Source organism: Xyrauchen texanus, chromosome 20 (assembly GCF_025860055.1).
Source record: "Xyrauchen texanus isolate HMW12.3.18 chromosome 20, RBS_HiC_50CHRs, whole genome shotgun sequence".
In the NCBI taxonomy this organism is placed as follows: Eukaryota; Metazoa; Chordata; class Actinopteri; order Cypriniformes; family Catostomidae; genus Xyrauchen; species Xyrauchen texanus.
In genome coordinates, this window is record NC_068295.1 from 36196418 (window position 1) to 36221257 (window position 24840).

Consider the following 24840-nt stretch of genomic DNA (forward strand, 5'->3'; position numbering starts at 1 on the left):
AACAAAACACTTCCCAGCTTTATTTAATGTCCACTCTCCAACTTTTTGTGAGTTCTCGGTTTGTAATCAAAGAGGTCCTGGGCCTATTCTTATAATGATCACAAAAGATAACCAAGAAGGGCTCAGGGTGAAGTAAAATTTTACATTTTTATTGTTCCCACTCATTTAGACCAATAAAAGTAATATTGTTGTATACATCATGATAACTGGAAAATAATTAAAATATTTTTAGAGATCGCACTCACAGAGCAAAGTTTTCTTTTTTGGAGAAATATCAAATCACTTAAAAAAAAATTTCCATCCATAAGATTTTTTTTCTTGTCTGTGCCTTCTCTAAGCCTGGAAATCACAAACATCAAATTGGAAGTCATTCAAATTTCCAGATTTTCCATGATAGTGGGACACTGCCCTTAACTCTTCTAAATGAATTCACAACAAAAACACATTAACTGCAGTTTTTTCTCTGAAAGGAAATACACCCATCATTACTGTGTCCTTAAAATTCATTTCAGTGAAGTTTTAGCATGACTACTTACCCATTCAAAACCAGTGAGTGTTTCGCCTTCATGATGTATAATAATTAAATGCAGAGAAAACATAAATTCATACGTTTTTTGGAGCATTTGATGTAGAGGATCAGAATTTGTATCCTTGTAGAGGCTTTAAGGATACAAATTCTGTTCAGTCGTCCATCCTGTTCTGATTCCATGAGACACCGGATGCTTCAGGCCTATATAAAAGCAACTACTAGACACCAATATAAATACATTTACATAGGACAGAGGCAACAGGTCATGTAGAGGGATGTACATTCATTAAAATAAAGTGAAATTAGCATGCATACAAACTGCACAGTATTGGAAATTTGCAAGAGAACACTACAAGTCTTGAATTTATAATTTTATGATAAAATATTTAAAATGTTCTGTGATTTTACGGAATATTTGCATAATGGTTTTAAATGAGTGGACAGTCATACACTCTTATTGGTTTAGCTAAGAGCTTAATCAAATGAGCCAAAACAATTAATGAATGAACACAAAGAGCAATGGACGTGTATAACTTTGTAAATGACAGGTTTTTCAGTCTTGTGAAAATCAGTATTTTCTGTGATATATGCATCTGATAAGTACTGCCCTGAAAAATTTACAAACTACCACTCATTCTTTAGAAGGGGTATGTGTGTTCGGATATATATATATATATATATATATATATCTCAAGTGCCCCCCCATGTCAATTATTAAGATGCCTTCTAAAGAAGTTGCAAATTCTTAAAAACATAACAGTTTACATTTGCAAAATCTCATGCATTATAAAATCAAAGCTTATTCTTTAATTAAAAAGCACATATTTTCCAGCAAGGTTATTACATTTTCTCATTTTTATTTTACACTAAACTGAATATATAAAACAAAACATAAAAATTGTTTTTACCAGACAAACCAATTTTTGTATGCATAGAAAAAAATCAGATTACATTTCATTGTACATGGGCTGTATTACAATCGATTTTGAAGCTGCAAAAGAACATCAATAACAAAACTTCCAGGAATTAAATGCCAATTTATAAGCGACATCTGCATTAGCAGAATAAATGACATTTTCAGGAATTTCATTATTTAATTGATGGGTCAGATGTCTCTGTTTTTGACTCAATCTCACTTTCCCACTTTTCCAGAAAGTCCTGTAAATTCAGATTGAATGTATCAATGCCTTTACCAGAGAGATGAATACCATCTGGTCTATAAAGTCCCAAACTGGTCCTTATGTTGCCATGGCTCAAAGAAGATCCACCAAGTTCAGCCATAACTTGATGTATACTGTCATTAATGGCCATGCGAAAGATTTCCATTTCTTTGCTGTCTTCGGTGCCCCTCCAGGTTTGTCGTTGAAGGATGTCGGACCACACCAACAGGCATTCAGGGAATATGCTCTTAATTGAGGTCAGATCTTTCTTCACAGTCTCAATGAAGACCTCTGGAGCAGTTGTACTGATGTCATTTCCCCCCAAGTGGACTATAAGCACATCAGGTTTGGGCCAGTTGTCTTTGAGTTGGAGCAGCAAAGGCAAGAGCTGTTCCCACTTCATGCCCTGCACGCCCTTCCACCAGATGCGTACACTGTCTGGGTGCATACCCAACTGCATACCGAACTCAGGGGAGGTAGCCCTCTTCTCAGCCCAAAACACCAGAGAGTGGCCACATATCCACACATTTTTTATCTCATTGGGGGTACTTGTACCTGTAAATATGTTACAATAGGGTGTACATTAACCTCAACAGGCTTAGCCAAGTGACGATATGTCTTTATAAAGGATGGCACATTTTCAAGACAAGACCTTAAATAATGCCACGAAAAGGCGAAACGCAATAGCTTAACATTCTGTCAAAACCGTCAAAGATTACAAAAAATTACAATACATTATGCCCTGTGACAGATGGTTTGGTTCTTCTATGTTAAGATTCACAGAAAATGAGGGGTCAAATTGCAGTAAAAAAAACCATGCAAAAACACCAGTAAGTGAAGGCACTCAAACTTGGCACTGTTGTGTTTTCAAAGAAGATACTATGTTTTGTCTTTGGATTCTAACAGGTGTTTTCTGTTACATAGCATGCTCATTGCTATATACTCTCATAAGAAATTTTACCATGTGTTTATGTACAATATACAGCATTTGGTTGGACAATAAAAAAAAAAAAAAAAAAAAAGGAAGCCATTTTTCTCAGTTTAAGTACTTACCGTGTTTTGCCTTTTTAGGGCAGTATAGCTCTACATGTTGTTTACAACATAAGATCTTGAACGCTAGGGTATATTTTGTTTTTCTACATTCAGTCTTGCACATGGCCGAGTGTTCAGCCATTCCAAAAGAATACTCTTCAACGTCAGGTGCACGCACCGACAACGCAAAAAGAATGCGGATTGTCCACGCGTCTAGTAAAACAAGGCAGCATGCGTATAGTCCATGAGTACTCTGCTGATACTCGCATCATGCACACTGGGCATGAAACGTACAAACACACACAAAAAAACGAAGTATACTTTGGCCTTAATAATTTCAAGCATCATCTAATAAGACACATCTACCAATGACAGATAATGGAGGAATTCTGTCTTTACTGTCATCAGAACATTCATTTAACAGGTTTCCAACTTGATCCCTGGATAAATACATGCATTACAGTTGCACAAAAAATATACTGAATTTAAATACTACTACCACTATCCTTAATCTAGATTTCTAATTTCTAGATCTGCTATACAAGAACAAGGAAGCAATTAAGCTCCACAACAAAAGGCGGCATCCCACAAGCCATTTTTGGTTGGGGAGTCGGTGCATGCAGCCAAGTCTCTGTGCAGATCAACTTAAAAGCCCCTGCGACTCTACCTGCTGATCCTCCGACAACATCCAATGGGTTCGATATTATCGCTGGAAGTTGGTGGGATAGCAGAATCTTGTGTGACCAATGAGCATCTTCTCACAATTAAGAATTAACAAGCAATTGTTCTACTCTGATCTAATCCAAACTATTTCCTTAAAAATAGCACAGACACATTTAACAAAAAGCGGTTATTATCCTTTGGTGATGACCAAGTATTTCTCTGGTCTTATATGCATACCCATACTGCATCAGACTCCAGTGATTTAATCAATGTCTTCTAAAGCGATCCATTTGGTTTTGGGTGTGAACACACCAAAATGTATCTCCTTTTGACCAGTACATCTTGACTAATAATGATCATGCCAAGACACTGCAATGGCAAGGTGTACAGTGGAAAATGAGTAATATATTCACCCACAACCAACTGGATCTGAAGACATTGATTAAACCACTGGAGTCACATGGATTATTTTATGCTGACTCAATCTACTTTTGGAGGTTCATTGGCCAGATAATTTTCATTTTTAGTATTCTTTTAATAAGGTAATAAGAGCTAAATCTCCATCACTGAGCATGGACTGTCTTATTAAAAAAAGCCTACTATTATTTAGCACTTTTCCATCATCGCGCCAAACATTTCTCACTGAAGAACAGTGCCAATCGTACTGGATCCAGGCTCTTTGGCACAGTTACAATTTCTTTTTCCACTGTGGTGGTGCGAAACCAGGATAAAATTGGACTGACTGGGCAAATGACCAATCATGAGTCACCGGGTCACTACAGGCATTCCACCAGCATGGTTCTCTGTCCAGAGTATGGTTAGTAACCATGCTTAGAATTCTGGTCTGGGAACGGTTTGTAATCGAATCAAACCATCAAGTGGAACCACTGGAACAACTCAACATTCCTCAGAACCGTTCAAACCAATTGTGGAAAAATACTCTTAGAAAAGCGTTAAAATCAATCATCATTACTGTAATTATCTTAATAAATATCAATATATTGTAATAAAAGTTTTGCTCTCGCTTCAACACTGATGCCCATAGAATGGAGAAAATGTATGTATTAACATTGTATCTGATTTCCACATTAACATATTTAACACACGATCAGCAGCATATTTTAAAAAGTTTTAATGAAACCTCTCAAAAAAAGCACTTAAAGATTATTTGAACTTAAAATCAGCCCTGCTTTCCTGATCAATAAATTTTATAGAATATATCTCACACTCTTTTCTATCTCTCCTCTCACTCTCTTAATGCTACCGCATAACTCAAGGCCTGCTAGAAGACCTTGGCAGTAATATCTGAAAGATTACACCCACCAGGTACAAAACAATTTGATTGACTGGAAAATCTGATGAGCTGACATAAGATGCCTATCCATTTGCTCTGTTCAGGGTTTTAAAAAGGACATAATCTAGAAGTCTACAGTCAACAAAAAGGATAGAATTAGGTAAAGAAAGCATTAGAAAATACATAGGTAAATAAAGGCTTTGCTGGCCCAGAAAGTTTGCTACTGATTCACAGGGTAAAGTTACTCCATGAATTGCATCCCACTTCAGCCAATACCTGACAAGGAATCAGATAGGAATGTCCGAGGCAGTTGTTTAGTCTGCCACCTCACTTCCATTTTTAATCAGTGAGTGTGAGAAGCCTCTGACAGAAGAGGGTACAATTTTAAGACAGTAAGTAGATGTTCAACACCTACCAAAATTGAGTATTGAGTTGGCTATTCGGACACTGTAAACCTAAAATGTTCGTAAAAACCCTAACTCATTTATATGTTAATATGTTTCTTAAAAAGCTTAATTGTTAAGATCTATTAACATCCCTAATATGATCTAAAAATAACTGCTGGCTTTTGAAAAAGAAAACATTGGTCTGGAAGTCTAGGGCAATAATCTTGCTCAAAAGAATCTAAAAGAACCTAGCCCTGTAGAATTAAAACACCATAAAGGCCCTGGAAATACTGGTACCTGGTGCTGAATTCCGATTTTGTCCACGTGATCGCTGGGCTTCCATTTGCTGCTCTTTCTTCAGCTTCATTCTCTGGTTAAACTGTTCAAGCTGCCCAGACCACAATTATAAAGAACAAAACTCTCATTGACACAATGGTGATAAAACAATCAGTAGATTTATCACAAGTACAGAATATTACAGAAAACCAATTATCATCTAAAGGCAATGAATGAGCTCATATCAGCACTGTCCTTGGATGTGCTCTGACATTTGTCACATCACAGAATCACAAACAAGTATACAATGAGCAGAACATTATACATAATATGAACATTAACCATCACCAAACAAAGGATCAGATAGAATTATTTGATTCCACTTGTGAAAAGAAAAGGTGTCATACCCGTTTCTTCTGTTTAGCCTTGATGTCATCCTCTGTTGAGTTAGTGACCAGTTTGATATCTGTCAACACCTGCAATCTTTTGAGATTTTTCGGTATTCCTTTTGGCTCTCCTTTAACATTAACTGGCGTGACTATCGTTTCTGTCATTTCTATTGTTTTCAGACATCTAACAGGTTGTGTCTTTTTGTCAGTAAGGTTTTGACCAACATGTAGGGTAGGGTAAGATGAGTTTGTGGAAGAGAGGAGGAGAGGGTTGGAGATAGGTGGAAACCCATAGGGAATTGGCATGGTGAGTGGAGGACACGCAGAATAAGGATTGCCCATTGGTGTAGTGTATGAACTATAAGAAGACATCATATGTGGAGCCATTACTTGCTGACCACTGGCATAACCTAGATTAGGGGGTAGAGGTACAGTGCCATAGGGGTATGCAGATAACTGCAAATTAGTGTTCTGACTACTATCCAAAGGAGAGGCAGAACCCCAAAGATTTTGTTCATTACTGTGGTAAGAATATTGTGAAGTTGACAAAGCGGGAATGGTGGAAATTTGAGCATACTGGGAACTGCCAGGTTGAGCTGTGGATACAACATACGTCGAAGCAGGTTGGTACAAAACTTGAGAAACTGATGTGGACTCAGATATGGAAGGTTTCTGTGCGTCTTTTGTTGATTTCAAGTTCATTATGGTTCTTTTAAGGCTGGTTAGGTCTACATCTTCCAATTTGTCCTCATCCCTGAATATAACAGAGTCCTTGTAGCTCATGTAAACCTTACGATTAGAGGATTGAGCTGGGGAAACAGAACGGAAGCCATCAGATTCTGAGGAATCTGCCCTATTACTGCCCCTTTGCTCTGATCCGCTCATTGATCGCTCCCTTTTTTGGTCAAAGGAATAAGATGCACTATGAGGTTTTATTGTCTTACCATACAACCGCTCTCTTGTCCTGTCTGCCAATTTGCTAACCTCAGCTGTGTCTAGATGAAGTCCAACTGTTTGAAGAAGACTCTGAATCTTTTCAAAGTGCTCTGTCTTTTTGTCTTTATCTTCATTGCTTTCTTCGGACTGCTGACGAACTATGCTTATGTCAAACTTGCTATCAGGAATCTCATTTTCCTCTACATAAGTGTGCTGGACATTTGGATGGACGTTCTGGTATTCAACAGACTGACTATGCTCCCTACAGACACTGTTGTCATCAGCATAGTGTTTGTGCTCTGTTGCATACAGATCAGAGTCCTCTTCATTTTGATTCCTTCCCATGGAGAAGCGATTTGGGTCTTCTTCGTGTGTGTTCCAATTATTCGAATTCAACTGATGACCACAGGGCTTTTTCTTCTCAGCTTTTGCAAAAGGTTCTAAATCCTCCTTCATTCCAACAAGCCAAGAAAAGTGACTACCATCCTGTACAGCTCTCTCATGAGGCAAGAGGTCATCTTTGTTGGGGTCATAAAAATGGCTTTCAGTCTTCACAGGGCTTTTAGTTTGTTCTCGGACAGAATGTTTACCCATACTTCTTCCTATAAAGGGATGATGACCATTGTCTTCATCTTCCTTAAAAGGATCGTATAACTCATCCATGAAGGGTATGTTCATATCCAATTGTGGTTGAGAGTGCTTCTGGGTGCTCATTAAATCCTGATCTTTTCTAGCCTCTTGAAACAATGAGTTTACTATACTGGAGTCTGCCTTGTTGAGAGCACCAAGGAAACGCTCCATTTGTGTTGTAAGGGTTCGCTTTTGATCTAAAGGTGCGGCCTGGCTTGTAGATGGGTTACTGCTATGGGGGTGCTCATTAGTCTGACGAGATGATCCCCAATGCTGGTCATCTTGAGAATTGCAACCTTTGGACATGCTGGAAGGTTTAGGGTCATGTAGAGACCTTAAATTGGATGCTTGCGTGACTGACTGTGGTACAACTGGCTTGTTAAAAGGGGAAGGTTCAGTTACATGCAAGGTTGCAGAAGACTCTTTTAAGAGCCTGTTGAATAAGCCCAAAGTATCAGAATGAACAGGCTGTCGATTTGAGGGCCTTGTTGACTGAGAAGGTTGTTTTGTAAAAACAAAATCATCTGGACTTGATTGATCATAATCATCAACTGAGGTTGTTTCACTCTGCAAAACAAAAAATGCAAATTAAAAATTATAATACAAATGCAATGCTACTGACAACTGAATTTTCCCTAAAACAGTTGGCTCATGTTGCTTCCAAGTATTCTTCATATCCCTGCTGGAAAATCAAGCTAAAACCAGCTTCAGATGGTCAGTTGATGCAAGGTGTTACAAGGTTTATAACTGATCAAAGCTGGTAGTTTATAGTCATTAGCTTAACAATCAGCTGAAATGCCAACTGGTGGGGTTAACCTAGTAGACCATCTTGGGGATCAAAATCTAGCCAGTTTCCTGCAACAACTCTGCAACCATGTTTGGAAAAAACACATTAATCTGGTAAGACCTGTTTTTTTCCAGCAGGGAGTACTAAAATTATCCAATATCTGGATAAACAAACCTGAGAGCTAAGAAGCTCGGAGCGTTTCTTCAAAATTGACTTTGGCTGAATCTCAGTTTTTATGTCAGAGCTCCATAAATTCTCCTTAGACATTACAAACTGGTCATCGGAATGTGAGTCAAACTCATATTCCTTTTCCACGGCAGGAGCATCCCGAAAAGCTGTGGTCTTCTGTTCCATGGCAATTATCGCTCTTTTGCGTGCTATTGACTCACTTAATTCTTCTAATTGCTTTTTTTTCCTCTGCAATACTGGATCCTCAAACTCAGATAAGCGTATCTTCTCAGACCCTTCAGTGGACAAACTCTTCTTAGAATCACTTTCAAATTTAGAGTAGGTGGGTGCGGGGGGCGGGTCAAAGGCACTCATCCTTTGATGGCATCCAATTTGCATGTTTAGACTCTCACTCTTTACAAACGCTGTTTCCTTACTTGTAGAAACCTTTGAGAGAATAAAAGAGACACAATTAGATATGGAAGAGAGGAAGGGACACATAATGGAAGATGTCTGAGTGGAATCAAACCTGAGATTGAGGATCAGGAAGTTCAGACTGTTTCTTCAAGATGGACTTGACTGGTTTTAGGTCAGGCATCCACATGCTCTCCCGATGCACATGCTGATAATCAAATGTTTTAATTCCACGTTCTATGTCTACCTCAATGTCAGGCTCAATTTTTTTAACATTTTGCTCCATAGCGACAATAGCTTTCTTGCGTGCAATCAACTCATTGAGCTCCATTAGCTCTCTCCTTTTTCTCAATATTTCTTCATTTACACAGTCCTCAGGGTTTTTGGCTATTTTTTGGTTGCCAGACTCTTTACTACTACTATGTTTTTTGTAACGATCATCTCCAACATCTGGGCTGTGACTTCTCTTCCTGGCACTCCGACCGCTCCTCTCCCTGCTTCTGCTGCGACTCTGTTGGTATCTGTCTGAATGATCTCTGCTCTGACTGCATCTATATCTGCCGTCCCTTTTCTCACGGCTGGAACTTCTGCGCCTTCTGTAGTAGCTGCTGCTTCTCTCTCGGCTGCGGCTTTTGCTCCTGCTGCGACTATACCTGCGCCGACTATTTTCCCTGCTACTGCTCTGTGCCAGATCTCCTTTAAGTTTAGTTTTTTCATTTTTCATTTCTCTTTCCTTCTTCAGATCCTTCAGTGTCATCGATGGTAATGCCTTGTCGTTTTCTTTGTTAAGCTTGCTGAAGTTTAAGAAATTGTCACAATAAATCCAAAAAATATATTTTAAACATGTTAAACAATCTTTCTCCATTAAAAATCTGGAATGGAAAAACAAAAACTATTCACACCAAGTCAAAATTTTTGATGCAATAAGCCTTTAAAACTGTACCAATATATTCCTACTTCACACTGGCAAAATCAGACAGTTTGTATTTCCATTGAAACATTTGAAATCTATTTAAAGTATTGTTGGATGGGTTATATATATCGCATTCAAGCATGCAAATGACTGAAGGTCTGTAAACTTTTCAAAAGCTGATAAAAATTATTTCTAAAACTTTCACCTTGAACAAAACGATTAACATTTCTACCTACCTACTGTGCTTGTATGACAATTTTCACATTCTTCGAGAATTTCTTGAGCAATGCCAATCCAATGATGATCCAATTGAAATATTCCTTCAGAACACTTTGAACATGGCTAATGGGCTAAAATGATGAACTTACTCATGATTTACTTACACTACATCCATAGATTCACTGCTTTTGTCCTCTGCTTTGACCTCTTCTTTGATATAGTCTTTTGGATCCTTAAGCAATTTGATGGTCATTTTCTTCTGCTGGCAGCCAAGCAAATGTGGTGGAACATAAAACACATTTAGGGATCAACTAACCAATGCAAAAGAAATCAGCAAATTGATCAACTATTTATTAAATTAAATAAGGGGTTGCATGACTAGTCCTGCAACTAGTTGAAGTACTGGATCTGGTGTCGACTAGTACATATTCACCCACTGACTAGTCGCCTACTTTTTTGGACAACTGGTTGACTACTAAAAGTGAGTAGTCACACAAGCCATAGTTTAATAAACCTTAAAATATGCTGTACTGCACCTTCTCTTTCACCCCGAAGGCCTCGATTTTTGGTGCAGATGAGAAGATGCTCTCATTCAGCCTTCTTATTCGAACAGCTCGATTTCCCACTCCAGCTGCTTCATTCTTCAAATAGCATAAAAATTACATCAGAACTCAGGATTTACATATCAGCATCCAAAATGTAAATTTTACATGTCCAGTAAAATAACAACTACAACATACTGAGCAGGATTAATCCAACTGTTAAAAAGGGTACATACACCAAGTGTAAATACTGGATCCTTATTTCTTGATAACGTAAAACAACAAATATCATTCTAGGATGTTTCTGTGGTAAAGTTCTTACCGGTAATATTGCAAATTCAACCTTCTCAAACAAAGTGAGTTTAGTCTCTTCCATGACCTCACTCATGTCAAAAAATAGCTGAGGGTCCTGTTGTGTCTTGACGAACCCAGAATTATCACCCAGCTTGACAACAAGCCCCTATTAGATGAAAGCATGTCATAAGCAATGAGTTCACTTACATTTACCTTACAAAGAAAATTTTATAAAAGGGTCATTTTGTACATTTCCAATATAGTTTTCCCCCCACGTTCTGATTATAATGTTAAATGTTTTTGCACCAAAAACAGTCATAACTTAATTTTATGTCCATGTTCCACTTTCTCTAACTTTTAGAATGGCCCTATCCTCTCAATAAGTACAACCCCAATTCCAAAAAAGTTGGGACAGTATGAAAAATGCTAATAAAAACCAAAAGTAGTGATTTGTAAATTATATTCACCCTTTGCTATATTGAAAGCACTACAACTACACATTATATTATGTTTTACCTAGTGAACTTCATTGTTTTTTGAAAATGTACAGTAATTTCAAATTTGTTGATTGCATCACACTTGAAAAATTTTGAGACAGGGGCAATTTAAGACTAATAACATGTGAAACAATAGATGTTAAACAGGTGAGGCAATATGTGTCATATCATTTAAGGAGCCTCCAAAAACAGCCTAGTACTTCAAGAGCAAGGATCATTCGAGATTTGTCAATTTGCAAACAGATGCTTCAGCGAATAATCCAGCACTTTAAGAACAATGTTCCTCAAAGACAAATTGGAAGGATTTTGGGCATTTCACCCTCTATAGTGCACAATATAGTTTAAGGATTCAAGGAATCTGGTCAAATCTCGGTGTGTAAAGGGCAAGACGAAAACCACTTCTGAATGCACGTGATCTCTGATCCCTCAGACGTCACTGTCTTAAAAAACATCATTCATCTGTAATGGTGTTTTTTGGTCCCATGATTCCACATTTCATATAGTTTTGGAAAAACACAGCCATCATGTTCTCCAGGCCAAAGAGGAAAAGGACCATCCAAGCTGTTATCAGCATCAGGTCCAAAAGCCAGTGTCTGTATGGGCCAGAGGTGAGTCAGTGCCCATGGCATGGGTAATTGCACATCTTAGGAGACAACATTAACACAGATATATTTGGCAATATATACTGCCGACAAAACTCTCTTTTAAAGGGACGTCCCTGAAAAAACAATTGCAACTGGATGGAGAATCTCACAAGCGTGTGCAAATCTCCTTTCCTGCTTGTAAACTAACATGCTTTTGCTTTAGTTATATAACATGTTATAGTCACATGCTTTTTTTTATCATGTTAATAATTCATTTTATTATTATAATTCTGTAAACTTTCTTCTTTCCATTTATTTTCAAACGAGAGACATTTTTTTACACATACTTGCATAAAAAAAATGGTTTCAATTACAATAAAGCGTTTCTTCAACTAAAGTTTTTTTTTTTTTATTATTACGTTAAGGGTTGGAAGTTCATAACTGATAATAATAATAATAATTGTGTAATACCGTGATACTGAGACAGTTATCATCTCATAAACATCTAATAACGTTACAACCCTAATAATGTGTAGTTGTAGTGCTCTTAATATAGCAAAGGGTGAATATAATTTACAAATCCAAAATGTTTGTTCAGAAGTATATGCCACTTCCAGGAACAAATCAAGGTTTGGCAAACTATCTATTCTTTTTACTTGCAAATTCTGGTGTTTAGGAATGTTATTAACTTACTAAACAGATTGTCGACTTGATATCTGTCGAATAATTTATTAGACTACTGAATTATACTTGTGTGTCTTTTTGAAGCTTGAAGAGGTGGTAACCATAAGCTGCCATTGTATGACATCACTGAGAACTAAATTTGTTCATAACTTCTCCCTTTGTGTTAAGACAAAGAAAGTTACATGTGGTCATAACACAGGGGTGAGTAAACACTGACTAGTGTTTAAGTTGTGGGTGAACTATCCCTATAACTTTAAATATCTGTTCAATTAAAACCATGTTTTATTATTCAGGGAGCTTACTGTAAACATTTACTAACTAACTTCCTCAGCGAGATTCTTTTCAAAATGTTGCTCAGCCATGTCAGTAGATGACCTGAAAGAGAAAACTGACCACAGAAGAGTTCATGTAAAGGCTAATGTCCAATATAGATCCCCTTGCTGCTACGCTGAGAATGATCGTGTTGCTTTATGAACTGCATTCTTGCACATTTTGAAATACACTATGCATGGAATCGAGCTTGCGCCGTAACGTACATGCACAGAGTATGTTTCAACCTTAACATCCTGCGTGAACTGCCAAAAATCTCTTTCATGACTTGCTATAGGAATATCACGGATGACATCACCACAAAAAAAAAAGAAACTCACTATCTTTCGTTGCTCTTCAGATTCCATCAGGAACGTGTCTGGCAGAATCTCCAAGTTGACAGCACACTCCTCCTTGGTTACGCTGTTGGTTGAGATGTTGAACTGGACCTTGTCACCGACCATCATGGTGGCTTTTGTGATCACGTCATCTGACTTAAAAGAAAAGCACTTCTCTGTGCCCTCCACTTTTGTAACCAGAAGACCAAAAGTGGGCTCTTGCTTGTCCGTCTGCTTAAAAGAAAATAATTTGAACACCACTGGTTTGAAAAATAGTGTCTCAATGATCAAGGCACAACTTAATGACAACATCAACAATGTTAAAGACAGTAATTACTGATCAGCTAATCTGTTGGCTTTTGGTAAAATCACAATATGGGCTCATCATGGTTCAAATTCAACACTATGTAAATACTCACTAAACAATCATACAGAGCTCATGGGGACTTCCATGTTCTCAAAACTCCCAGGTAAACAAGCATCTACTTTACTTGTAAAACAGTTCAATAGAGCGCAAGAGTGACCGCTTCTGCTTGATTCTGGAAGAATTTCCCCCAATAATTTCATCCACTGGCATTTCACAATTTGAAAAAGAGTTATAAGCTGTGATCCAAAGCAACCAGCTCCAACATGAACCACAACATTACAAACTTTGATTTAAGCCAAAGAGTTCTTGAAAATTGGAGAGGAAAAAAAACTACAAAAAACAGACAAAAGGTACGAGACTGTGAAATTGTCTCCCCATTTTATATTGTGAATGAACTTCTCATTCAATTAACCATTGTAAATTACTTAATCAAATCAAAAGTCAATCAATACAATAAGATAACAATAATGTAGTCAAATATACAAGTATTTTAAAGTGTATAGCGGCATGTATAGAACATTTTTAACGACCACCCAAGCAAAATTTCACCAAATACAGGTCCTGGTCATATAATTAGAATATCATCAAACAGTTGATTTATTTCAATAATTCCATTCAAAAAGTGAAACTTGGATATTATATTCATTCATTACACACAGACTGATATATTTCAAGTGTTCATTCCTTTTAATTTTGATGATTATAACCGACAACTAAAAATCAGTATCTCTTAAATTAGAATATTGTGAAAAGGTTCAATATTGAAGACATCGGGTCCCACACTCCAATCAGCTAATTAACTCAAAACACCTGCAAAGACCTTTAAATGGTCTCTCAGTCTAGTTCTGTAGGCTACACAATCATGGGGAAGACTGCTGACTTGACAGCTGTCCAAAAGACGACCACTGACACCTTGCACAAGGAGGGCAAGACACAAAAGGTCATTGCTAAAGAGGCTGGCTGTTCACAGAGCTCTGTGTCCAAGCACTTTAATAGAGAGGCGAAGGGAAGGAAAAGATGTGGTTGAAAAAAAGTGTACAAGCAATAGGGATAACTGCACCCTGGAGAGGATTGTGAAACAAAACCCATTCAAAAATGTGGGGGAGATTCACAAAGAGTGGACTGCAGCTGGAGTCAGTGCTTCAAGACGTATGCAAGACATGGGTTTCAGCTGTCGCATTCCTTGTGTCAAGCCACTCTTGAACAAGACACAGTGTCAGAACACAAATAGGACTGGACTGCTGCTGAGTGGTCCAAAGTTATGTTCTCTGATGAAAGTAAATTTTGCATTTCCTTTGGAAATCAAGGTCCCAGAGTCTGGAGGAAGAGAGGAGAGGCACATAATCCACGTTGCTTGAAGTCCAGTGTAAAGTTTCCACAGTCAGTGATGGTTTGGGGTGCCATGTCATCTGCTGGTGTTGGTCCACTGTGTTTTCTGAGGTACAAGGTCAACACAGCCGTCTACCAGGACGTTTTAGAGCACTTCATGCTTCCTGCTGCTGACCAACTTTATGGAGATGCAGATTTCATTTTCCAACAGGACTTGGCACCTGCACACATTGCCAAAGCTACCAGTACCTGGTTTAAGAACCATGGTATCCCTGTTCTTAATTGGCCAGCAAACTCGCCTGACCGTAACCCTATAGAAAATCTATGGGGTATTGTGAAGAGGAAGATGCGATGCGCCAGTCCCAACAATGCAGAAGAGCTGAAGGCCACTATCAGAGCAACCTGGGCTCTCATAACACCTGAGCAGTGCCACAGACTGATCGACTCCATTCAGGCAAAAGGAGCCGCAACTAAGTATTGAGTGCTGTACATGCTCATACTTTTCAGTTGGCCAACATTTCTAAAAGTCCTTTTTTGTATTGGTCTTAAGTTATATTCTAATTTTCGGAGATACTGAAGTTGGGATTTTCATTAGTTGTCAGTTTTAATCATCACAATTAAATGAAATAAACATTTGAAATATATCACTCTGTGTGTAATGAATGAATATAATATCCAACTTTCACTTTTTGAATGGAATTACTGAAATAAATCAACTTTTTGATGATATTCTAATTATATGACCAACACCTCTATGTTTCTCTTCTGATACCTGTATTTGCACGAAAACAACTGAAGCCCAGTTTTTGCCTGAGTGTGACATGAGCCATTACAGAACAACTGAAACAAGTGATCTGCTCTGCTATATCCTAACGTATCTCTAGAGTGCGTGCACATCGATCATGCTTCCCTCGATAGGCAAGCTGGGACAGTGCAGAGCGGATCACTTGCGCAAGTGAACTGGGCCAGCAGGGGGAGGAAACGAACTCTGGTTCGGTCCAAACAATCAAACCAAGTGAAAAAGCACCCTTAGAGACATAAATACAAGCCAATAATATATCCTAACTATATTTTAAATAAACAAATCTAAACCAACAAGAAATGAGATGGCATATTTCATTAATACATTTTATACAATTAAAACAAATTATTCCAAAACTTGTGTATCTTTAATAACACATTGTCATATGAACAACCAGTCAGTAACTGCACTTCTTGATTTAATAGAGACACAGGTTATCGTTAAATAAACTGTATCAGTTCCAGAGACAGTTTAGACTGTGTTTTGTAGCCAAATGTTGTACTTCAGGCTTGTGAGACTTCAACAGTTCTCATTTCGAGTTGGACATTCATAACTTGCATATCAGTATAAGATTACAGTACTTGTACACTGGACAAAAAACAGAAGTGCTGTATGTTTTGTGATGTAGATTCAAAAGAACCTGTTCAAGACTTGTTTGATAGGTAATCAAATACACTGGTATAGCTGTGTGTTTTATGCTGTAAAGTCAGTAGATGGCAGTGCTGCTGCAGAAATGTGCTGCTGGAAATACTGTCAGAGTATTTCAGGACAGTGTTCCAGCTGCATCTTATAATTACTTAAAATTACACGCTGGAGAACCGTTAACAGAACTGATAGTCAGGAAGAACATATGATTCCGGTATTTTTTAAAGAATGGAACCGGTTCTTGGTTCCCAACCCTGATTGCAAACATAAAAGAAAACAACAAAAATAAGTCTTTGTTTGCAGGATGTAGTTGAATAGTCATTTTTGTTCAGCTTGTGATAGCCTACCTCCATTTTTTGGGTTTGGGAATTCTTTGGCCCGATTTTGACAATCGTTCCCACATATTTCTCACTGCTCACATTGTAGGAGACAACCAACTCCTGAGAACCAGCCTCCGAGGTTACCGGCTTCCACTACAGATGAAAATTAGCATATGTACTTTAAGAACAAACTGAAAATTGCCAAGAACTTTTGGCACAATAGTATCCCAGCATTAAAGCTGAAGAGTGTAATTTCTGCTCCTCTGGAAATTGACTTCTCCCATGTTTGGACAAAACAGATAGCTCTGCCCAAAATTCACAACATTGGTTGAGTCAATGTTACAGTGTCAGCATGGTTGCGTTACTCAAAAAAACCAAGAGCAACGTTTTGATAGTGCCACAGAGTCAAAAGGGTTTACACTTTTTATTGGAATCAACCTACAAACGGTTGACTTCCAAATTAGGATGGTATTGGAGAAAGCATTTTAACATAGAAAACAATTACACACGACAGCTTTAACAGTCATGAATGAACAATGCTAACTTTGCTAAATGCCTAAACTACCTTGTCTTTGAATAGGGCAGTGCCAGGCATGTTGTCCTTTACTCCAGAATTATTTTCATTGCCATTTGCTTGTTGATTAAAGGTCACTGAGCCCACAGGTAGCTTTTTGAGCCGGACAGCCTTCATTGTGTTGTCCACCTTGAACAAACATTACTTGTATAATATGAAGCTTTGAACACAATCAACAACTGAACCAAAATGTGTTGTACTGGCAAAAAAAAAAGAATAAAAAAAAAAGACTCACGGTTATAACGGTGAGCTCCACTTCATCCATGGCGTTCAGCTGATCTTCAGATAAACTGTCAGCAGCCGAAGCGGTTAGGTTATTATGTTTCTCTGTCGTAATGGTCAAGGTTCCATCAGTTTTTTTCATGATCACACCCTAGGAAAATAATAATAAATAAATGATTTCATTCTATAACATGTTTGAATGTAACTATATAAAATGAAGCACAATATAAGAAGTAACAACAAAAGGAACACATCAGTTCTTGGCAGTTCTTAGTTTCAATTTACTAATTTTTTTTGTCAGTCTTTTTGATATTTCATACATCTTGGTATGTGTATGGCAAGGAAAGAAAGGATTTTTGTATAGCTGATATTCAGTGTTGAAATTGCTGGAACCGTAAATTCAACCAAAGAAGTTGTAGTAATGTAGGTTTAGATTGTTTTATGCAAGAAACTGTATTTCACTATTTTCCCATTTATAAACTAAAGGAATAATGATATTTAAATCATTTTCTTACATTGAATATTCTAAATAAATTAAATATAAAATACAAATCTCAGCACTAATACATATGTATCTTGATCTCAAAAAAGTTGTCTCGCAGAGAGTGTTACTTAATATAACACTGGTCCAGGCAAAGGTGTTTAGGCAATAGCCGGTTTTCAACTATCGGGCCAGTGTGAACCACGGTTATCAACTGGCCAGCCGAGGCCAACAGCCTCGCACCTCTAGACCAAAATCGGTCTGCGTTCCCACCATCAGGCCAATAACTCCACTGCATTGCCCACAAACCCGCCCTTTATACGCCGCTGCGGTGCCAACATCACACCCCACCCATTTCACAAGCAAGAGGGAAGCTCAAGCTGAGGTATCATGTTATCTAGAATATCGAGTTTATATCGAATGTAAAGAGCAAAATAACTTAGCGTTGACAACTCACCACCTGAAACTGCCATGGTGTGGTCTCTCCAAAAACAGCAGGACAAAGTCCCAGCACACTGTCTACGAAAGTTCACAGAACCATGGAAATTAATTTCTTTGGGCACCACTTTGTCTATTGGGCATTTTAAAGGATTTGTACTATGCCCGCATTATTTTTCCCCAAAAAATATACCATTGTGCTCTGCATACATAACCTGGAAGGTTCTGCAAAACTCCACCTTTGACACTGAACATGCCTAAATCCACTACTGGCCAGTGGCCCCAAGAAAGCCCAGAGGAGGCATGATGAAGCCGCTGAAGTAACAGTGGGAACGCAACTGGTCCTGGCACGCACTAGCATGCCCTCATTTGGCCCGATAATGGAAACACTGCTAATGAGTTCTTTCAAAGACCTCTTGAATTTTAAACATGCATATTTAATGGCATCCAGCTTGTAGGTAGCTGTGCAGTGTGTAAACCTCACTCCCCTGCCCTCAAGAGGTGCACTTGCGACTGATGCTAGAAGCTGTATCCTTTAGTCTCCTCTTTAACTCACCTGACTCCCATGCCGGAGAAGCCAAATTGAATCCCACTCAGAGTGGGTAGAGCAGGACCGGTTATACACACAAGCAGAAAATAATCTATTCATCAAAGTGATAGTCTGTTTTAACTGATGTCAACTGTCAAGACTTTGTGGCAAAATCAAAAGCATCTCATGACTATGTGGTCTGCATCAAATCAAAAGTTAATGGTGACGAAAAGTCAAGTACAATTCAGGACGGAGTAGTTAAAAGCACATGCCTTAAATCATGCAATGGTCATACAAGGCTGACAATCCAGAATTTCATAGACAAACCTCAAGATCAAAGGAATATGATGAACTACTTACCATCTCCCTGATTTCCTTGGTGAGCTGAAAAGTCTCTGGTGTTTTTGGTTTGATGTTTGTGGCTCTTTTTTCCCTAGTAATAAGATCTGTCAGCAACTGGAACTCCACACGATCATACAGTAGAAGAGTCACATTGGTGTCCTGCTTTCCAAAGGGCAGTTTAATGGGATCCACAGAGAGAATGGTCCTGATGCAGCCAGGATGAGGCTCCTTGACGTTGCCCTTAGTAAACAGAGAATTACATTTTTTAGTAGAGGTAGACAGATATATCGGTTTTACTGATTACCGGTAATCTGTGCCGTTTGTTGCTTTTTCGAACCATCCTCATCAGCAAGGCTAAGTTTTTTTTTTCTATTCCGTGTCCTCTATGGTCGACACTGGAGCCTACATTTAAAACAGCTTGGTTCTGCAGTTTAACAGTGGCCTGTAGAAGTTAAAAAAATCTATAACTTTTGCTGAAAATAAATCTTGCATCATTGACAATTTACATCCACATTTTTACCTTCACTTCAATGCATACTTTGCTATTTTGATTAGATAATAAAGTGCTTTAAACTAAAGTGATGGCATGCAAATACATTTTTGACTACATAGAAACGTCCCCCAACAGCACATACATCATGTCTCAAACTGTGAAAAGTACTAAAGAAATAAAAATAAATGCATATCTATATACACTACCGGTCAACTTTTGAAACACTAAACTGAAATGTTTCACATGATCTTAAAAATCTTTTGATCTGAAGGCGTATGCTTAAATGTTTGAAATGAGTTTTGTAGACAAAAATATAATTGTGCCACCATATTTATTTCATTATAAAACTAAACTAACTAAAACGTAATTATTTGAAATTGATGACTTGGACCAAATAATAAAGCAGCCAATAAGTGCCCAACATAGATGGGAAGAAATTGGTTGAGAAAATGTCAAGAGTACATCAAAAAATGTTATTGACTGACAACACTAATAAATAAATAAATAAAATTATAAAAAAAAAAATAAAAACAATATTCCCTGCTTTAGGTCAGTTAGGATCACTACTTTATTTTAAGAATATTTTAAGATGGAGGTCAGCTGGGGTGCCCCCATTTCAGGAGTTGTGCATGGAGATGGGGAGGTGTGGCGGCTTTTGAGAAAGTGTTTTAGAAGACTGGGTAACTTGGGATTTTTTTTGTTGGGAAATGGGGCAACTATTTGGAGTTTTTGGAGGGCTCTCGGGGAGAAGCAGTGGAGAGAGGTATAGGTATATGTGTGTGATCATTATTTATATATATATATATATATATATATATATATATTGTTTTTGTGTGTGTGTGTGTGTATATATTCTTGTGTGACCACAGGAATGTGTGTTGAGAGTCAAGGGCGGGGTTGGGGATTGGGAGGGGTAAGTGGGGGTTAAATGTTGATTCTATGTATATATATGTTTCGCTTTTCTTTGTTAACTGTATGAATCAATACAAAATGTTAATCACAAAGAATGTGAAATGTGGGGTCAAGTGACGCCATGCGAGGATCGGACGCGTGAACGCAGAGCTTTGCGCACTTTGCTAATTTTAATGCTTTTTATGGCATAAACCAGTGAGATTCGATACATTCTGTTCCATAACTGTTCTAGGAGGACGATGTGTCAAAGAATTCAAAATCATTGGGCTCAGGAGACATTAAAATACACTAACGTGCTCAAGCTGACGCTCCAGAGCAGGCCGCAGACTTAGGAGTCGACTTGGTGCAGGAAATGCGGCGGGAGATGCTGGCCCATGTCAGCAATGCTGATGAAGGTCATTGCTGAATTGGAGGATCTTGCCGTGATACATCGATCGATCACCGCCATAGATGCAAAGTTCACTGATGTGGTTACAAGAGTGGGGGATGTCAAGAAAAGGATCGATTACCTGAGTCATCTGAGAATTACAGTGTATCCGGAAAGTATTCACAAAGTATTTCCACATTTTGTTATTGCCTTTTCCAAAATTGATTAAATTCATTATTTTCCTCAATTCTACAAACAATACCCCATAATGACAACGTGAAGAAGCTCCATCAGCCACAGCCATTTTCAGATATCTCCAGATGTTCAATCGTGTTCAAGTCTGGGCTCTGGCTGGGCCACTCAAGGACATTCACAGAGTTGTCCCGTAGCCACTCCTTTGTTATCTTGGCTGTGTGCTTAGGGTCATTGTCCTGTTGGAAGATAAACTAAGGCCCTTCTCCCCCGATCGCTCAGTTTGGCCGGGCGGCCAGCTCTAAGAAGAGTACTGGTGGTTCCAAACTTCTTCCATTTATGGATGATGGAGGCCACTGTGCTCATTGGGACCTTCAACGCTGAAGACATTGTGCTTTGTTGGAGGTCTACAACAATTCCTTGGACTTCAAGGCTTAGTTTGTGCTCTGACATACACCGTTAACTGTGGGAACTTATATAGACAGGTGTGTGCCTTTCCAAATCATGTCCAATCAACTGAATTTACCACAGGTGGACTCCAATCAAGTCATAGAAACATCTCAAGGATGATCAGTGGAAACAGGATGCACCTGAGCTCAATTTTGAGTGTCATGGCTCATGAATATTGAGGAAAATAATGAATTTAATCAATTTTGGAATAAGGCTGTAACATAACAAAATGTGGAAAAAGTGAAACACTGAATACTTTCCGGATGAACTGTATTTGCTACTCCGCTAGGAACCAAGGTACAAAGTCTGTATCGTTGGAGTCCCAGAGGGAGTAGAGGGACAGGATACAGTTTTCTGAGATCATCCAATAAACATCTTGTGCTATGTGAGGCAAGGAGTAAATGAAAGGCTTTCTTGGAAGAACCACAGCATTTTCTTGTTCCCAGACTTTGCAAACTCAACAAGAGAGAAACGTGATCGATTCAAAAAATGCAAGAAACATTTACGTCAACGAAAGGTCGCTTTGCACTGATATTCCCGGCCAAACTGAGAATAGATGCTAAGGATGGCCATAAAACATTCACATGCCCACAGCAAGAGATGTCCTCCATAAAGTCAATGGAGTGAGTGGGTCATGTTGTGGTGCTTACTTTGTAGCTGATTGGACTGGCTCACTGAACATTTGCTTGACTTTGGGGAAATTACTTTGTGCTGTTTCCATTTAGCAGCTGGAGTTTATTTTGTGGAGTGGCACACCTTCAGGACAGTTTTGTGGATGAATCTACATGCTCTTTGTGCTGTTTCCGCCTAGCAGCTGGAGTTTATTTTGTGGAGTGGCACACATTCAGGACAGAATTATGGATGAATCTACATGCTCATTGTGCTAATTCCGCCTATAGGCTGGAGTTTGTTTTCTTGATTATCTTTTGCTGAACAATTATGTCTCACAAAATTTTTATAGAAACACCAGACTCGAGTAATCTGACAGCAAAGTTGTCACGGGGGTTCTCACAGGTGTGCATGGACTGTTTGGTCTTTTTTTCTCTTTGTTTTATTTGGGGGGGATGTTCAGGTTTTGAGGGTTGCATTAATGTTGGAATGTGGTCTTTATGATCTTGTTTTTGACACACAATCTACTACTACTTATGACAAAATGTCAAATGTTAATATGAGTGGATTGTCTCTCTCCACGTGGAATGTGAATGGGTTGGGCCACCCCATAAAAAGAAGGAAGGTTATTTTTCTTCTTAAGCTTAAGAAATATTACAGTGTTTCTTCAAGAAACACACCTTTCTCCGCAGGAAGCTAGACGATAAAATACTGGTCAAATATTTTGGCTAACCAATTACGTAAAGTTATGAAATCTCTTATACATATAGATAAGGTGGGGTTTATTAGGGGCCGTAACTCTTCTGATAACACTAGGCGTTTTATCAATATCATTTGGTCAGTGGCAAATGATCAGGCTCTGGTCACTGCCATCTCACTTGATGAAAAGGCATTTGATATGGTAGAATGGGATTATCTTTTTACGATTTTAAACAAATGGATTAAATTCAGATTATTTTACTGTGGATCTTTCCCCCATTATTGTTGTGTCTTGCCCTGGAACCATTAGTAGCAGCGATAAGAAAGGAGGATGTTTTTCCTGGGGTGATGGCGGGAGGTGTGGTTCATAAGCTTTTGCTTTGCGCAGATTATATTTTATTATTCATCTCCGACCCTACTAGATCTATTCCTTGCTTCCACAGAATCATTCATTCCTTTTCTAAGTTCTCAAGATACAGAGTTATTTGGTCTAAATCCAAAGCTTCAACTCTGACAGCGTACTGCCCGGTAACTTCTTTTCAGCCAGATGCCTTCCAGTGGCCCAAACAGGGCATTAAGTATTTGGGTATTTTATTCCCAGCAATTGATTTTGTGGGTGTATACTTTGGCTTTGACCACAGGGATATTTCTTGAGGGTCAGAGTGGGGTTGGGGAATAATGGGGGATAAAAATGTATTCTATGTATATATATGTTTTTCTTTTCTTTTTCATTTGTTAGAATAAACAAAAAGTGTTAATCTGAAAAAAGAATGTGAAATGTGGGGGGCCTGGGTAGCACAGAGAGTATTGATGCAGAGTCACAAGTTTGAATCAGGGCGTGGTTAGTGACTTCAACCAGGTCTCCTAAGCAACAAAATTGGCCCAGTTCCTAGGGAGGGTAGAGTCACATGGGGTTACCTCCTTGTGGTCATGACAAAGTGGTTCTCGCTCTCAAAGGGGCGTGTGATAAATTGTGCATGAATCGCGGAGAGTAGCATGAGCCTCCAAATGCTGTGAGTCTTCGGTGTGTCATGCACAGCAAGCCACGTGATAATATGCGCAGATTGACAGCAGCCGAGGCAACTGAGACTTGTCCTTTGCCACCTGGATTGAGGAGAGTAACCGCACCACCACAAGTAGTGGGAATTGGGCATTAAAAAATTGGGAAGCAAAGGGGATAAAATAAAACATTTTAAAGAATGTGAAATGATAGAATAATAGTAGAGAAATTATATATTTCAGCTTTTATTTCTTTCATCAGAATATTTCTTTAATTCCCAGTGGGTCAGAAGTTTACATACACTTTGTTAGTATTTGTTTAACTTGGATCAAACATTCTCACAATGTAATTTTGGACCATTCCTCCAGACAGAACTGGTGTAACTGAGTCAGGATTGTAGGTATCCTTGCTCGCACACGCTTTTTCAGTTCTGCCCACAAATATTCGATTGGATTGATGTTAGGGGTTTGTGATGGCCACTCCCAATAACTTGACTTTGGTGTCATAAAGCCATTTTGCTACAACTTTGGAGGTAATTTTGGTGTCACTGTCAATTTGGAAGACCCATTTGTGACCGAGCTTTAACTTCCTGGCTGATGTCTTGAGATTTTGCTTCAATATATCCACCTCATTTTCTTTCCTCGTGATGCCATCTATTTTGTGAAGTACACCAGTCCCTCTTGCAGTAAAGCACCCCAAAAACATGATGCTGCCACCCCATACTTCATGGTTGGGATGGTGTTCTTCGGCTTGCAAGCCCAAGCCTTTTTCCTCCAAACATAACAATGGTCATTATGGCCAAACAGACCACATATTATCAGACCACAGGAAATATCTCCATAAATTAAGATCTTTGTCCCCATGTGCACTTGCAAACTGCAAACTGTAGTCTGGCTTTATTATGGTGGTTTTGGAGCAGTGGTTTCTTCCTTGCTGAGCAGCCTTTCAGGTTATGTCGATATAGGACTCGTTTTATTGTGGATATAGATACTTGTCTACCTGTTTCCTCCAGCATCTTCACAAGG

At 38.5% G+C, this 24840-nt stretch overlaps 1 protein-coding gene across 19 annotated transcripts in view; it reads right to left on the reverse strand.

Moving 5' to 3' along the window:
- Positions 1-159: 159 nt before the first annotated feature.
- LOC127660519 (uncharacterized) overlaps positions 160-24840 on the reverse strand; it is a 114844-nt gene continuing 90163 nt past the window's right edge. For 10 of the 19 annotated variants that reach the window (XM_052150807.1, XM_052150818.1, XM_052150819.1 and 7 more), the window contains 13 exons: positions 19112-19333; positions 17317-17454; positions 17073-17210; positions 16535-16660; positions 13048-13278; positions 10661-10798; positions 10333-10437; positions 9961-10058; positions 8780-9458; positions 8257-8697; positions 5748-7862; positions 5362-5452; positions 160-2244 (listed from right to left, as the gene is read on the reverse strand). In XM_052150807.1, coding sequence (XP_052006767.1) covers positions 1619-2244; positions 5362-5452; positions 5748-7862; positions 8257-8697; positions 8780-9458; positions 9961-10058; positions 10333-10437; positions 10661-10798; positions 13048-13278; positions 16535-16660; positions 17073-17210; positions 17317-17454; positions 19112-19333 — 5148 coding nt within the window. In that variant the 3' untranslated portion in view covers positions 160-1618. The remainder of the gene's footprint in view (positions 2245-5361; positions 5453-5747; positions 7863-8256; positions 8698-8779; positions 9459-9960; positions 10059-10332; positions 10438-10660; positions 10799-13047; positions 13279-16534; positions 16661-17072; positions 17211-17316; positions 17455-19111; positions 19334-24840) is intronic. The other 9 variants (XM_052150814.1, XM_052150813.1, XM_052150808.1 and 6 more) reach the window with 7 other exon arrangements.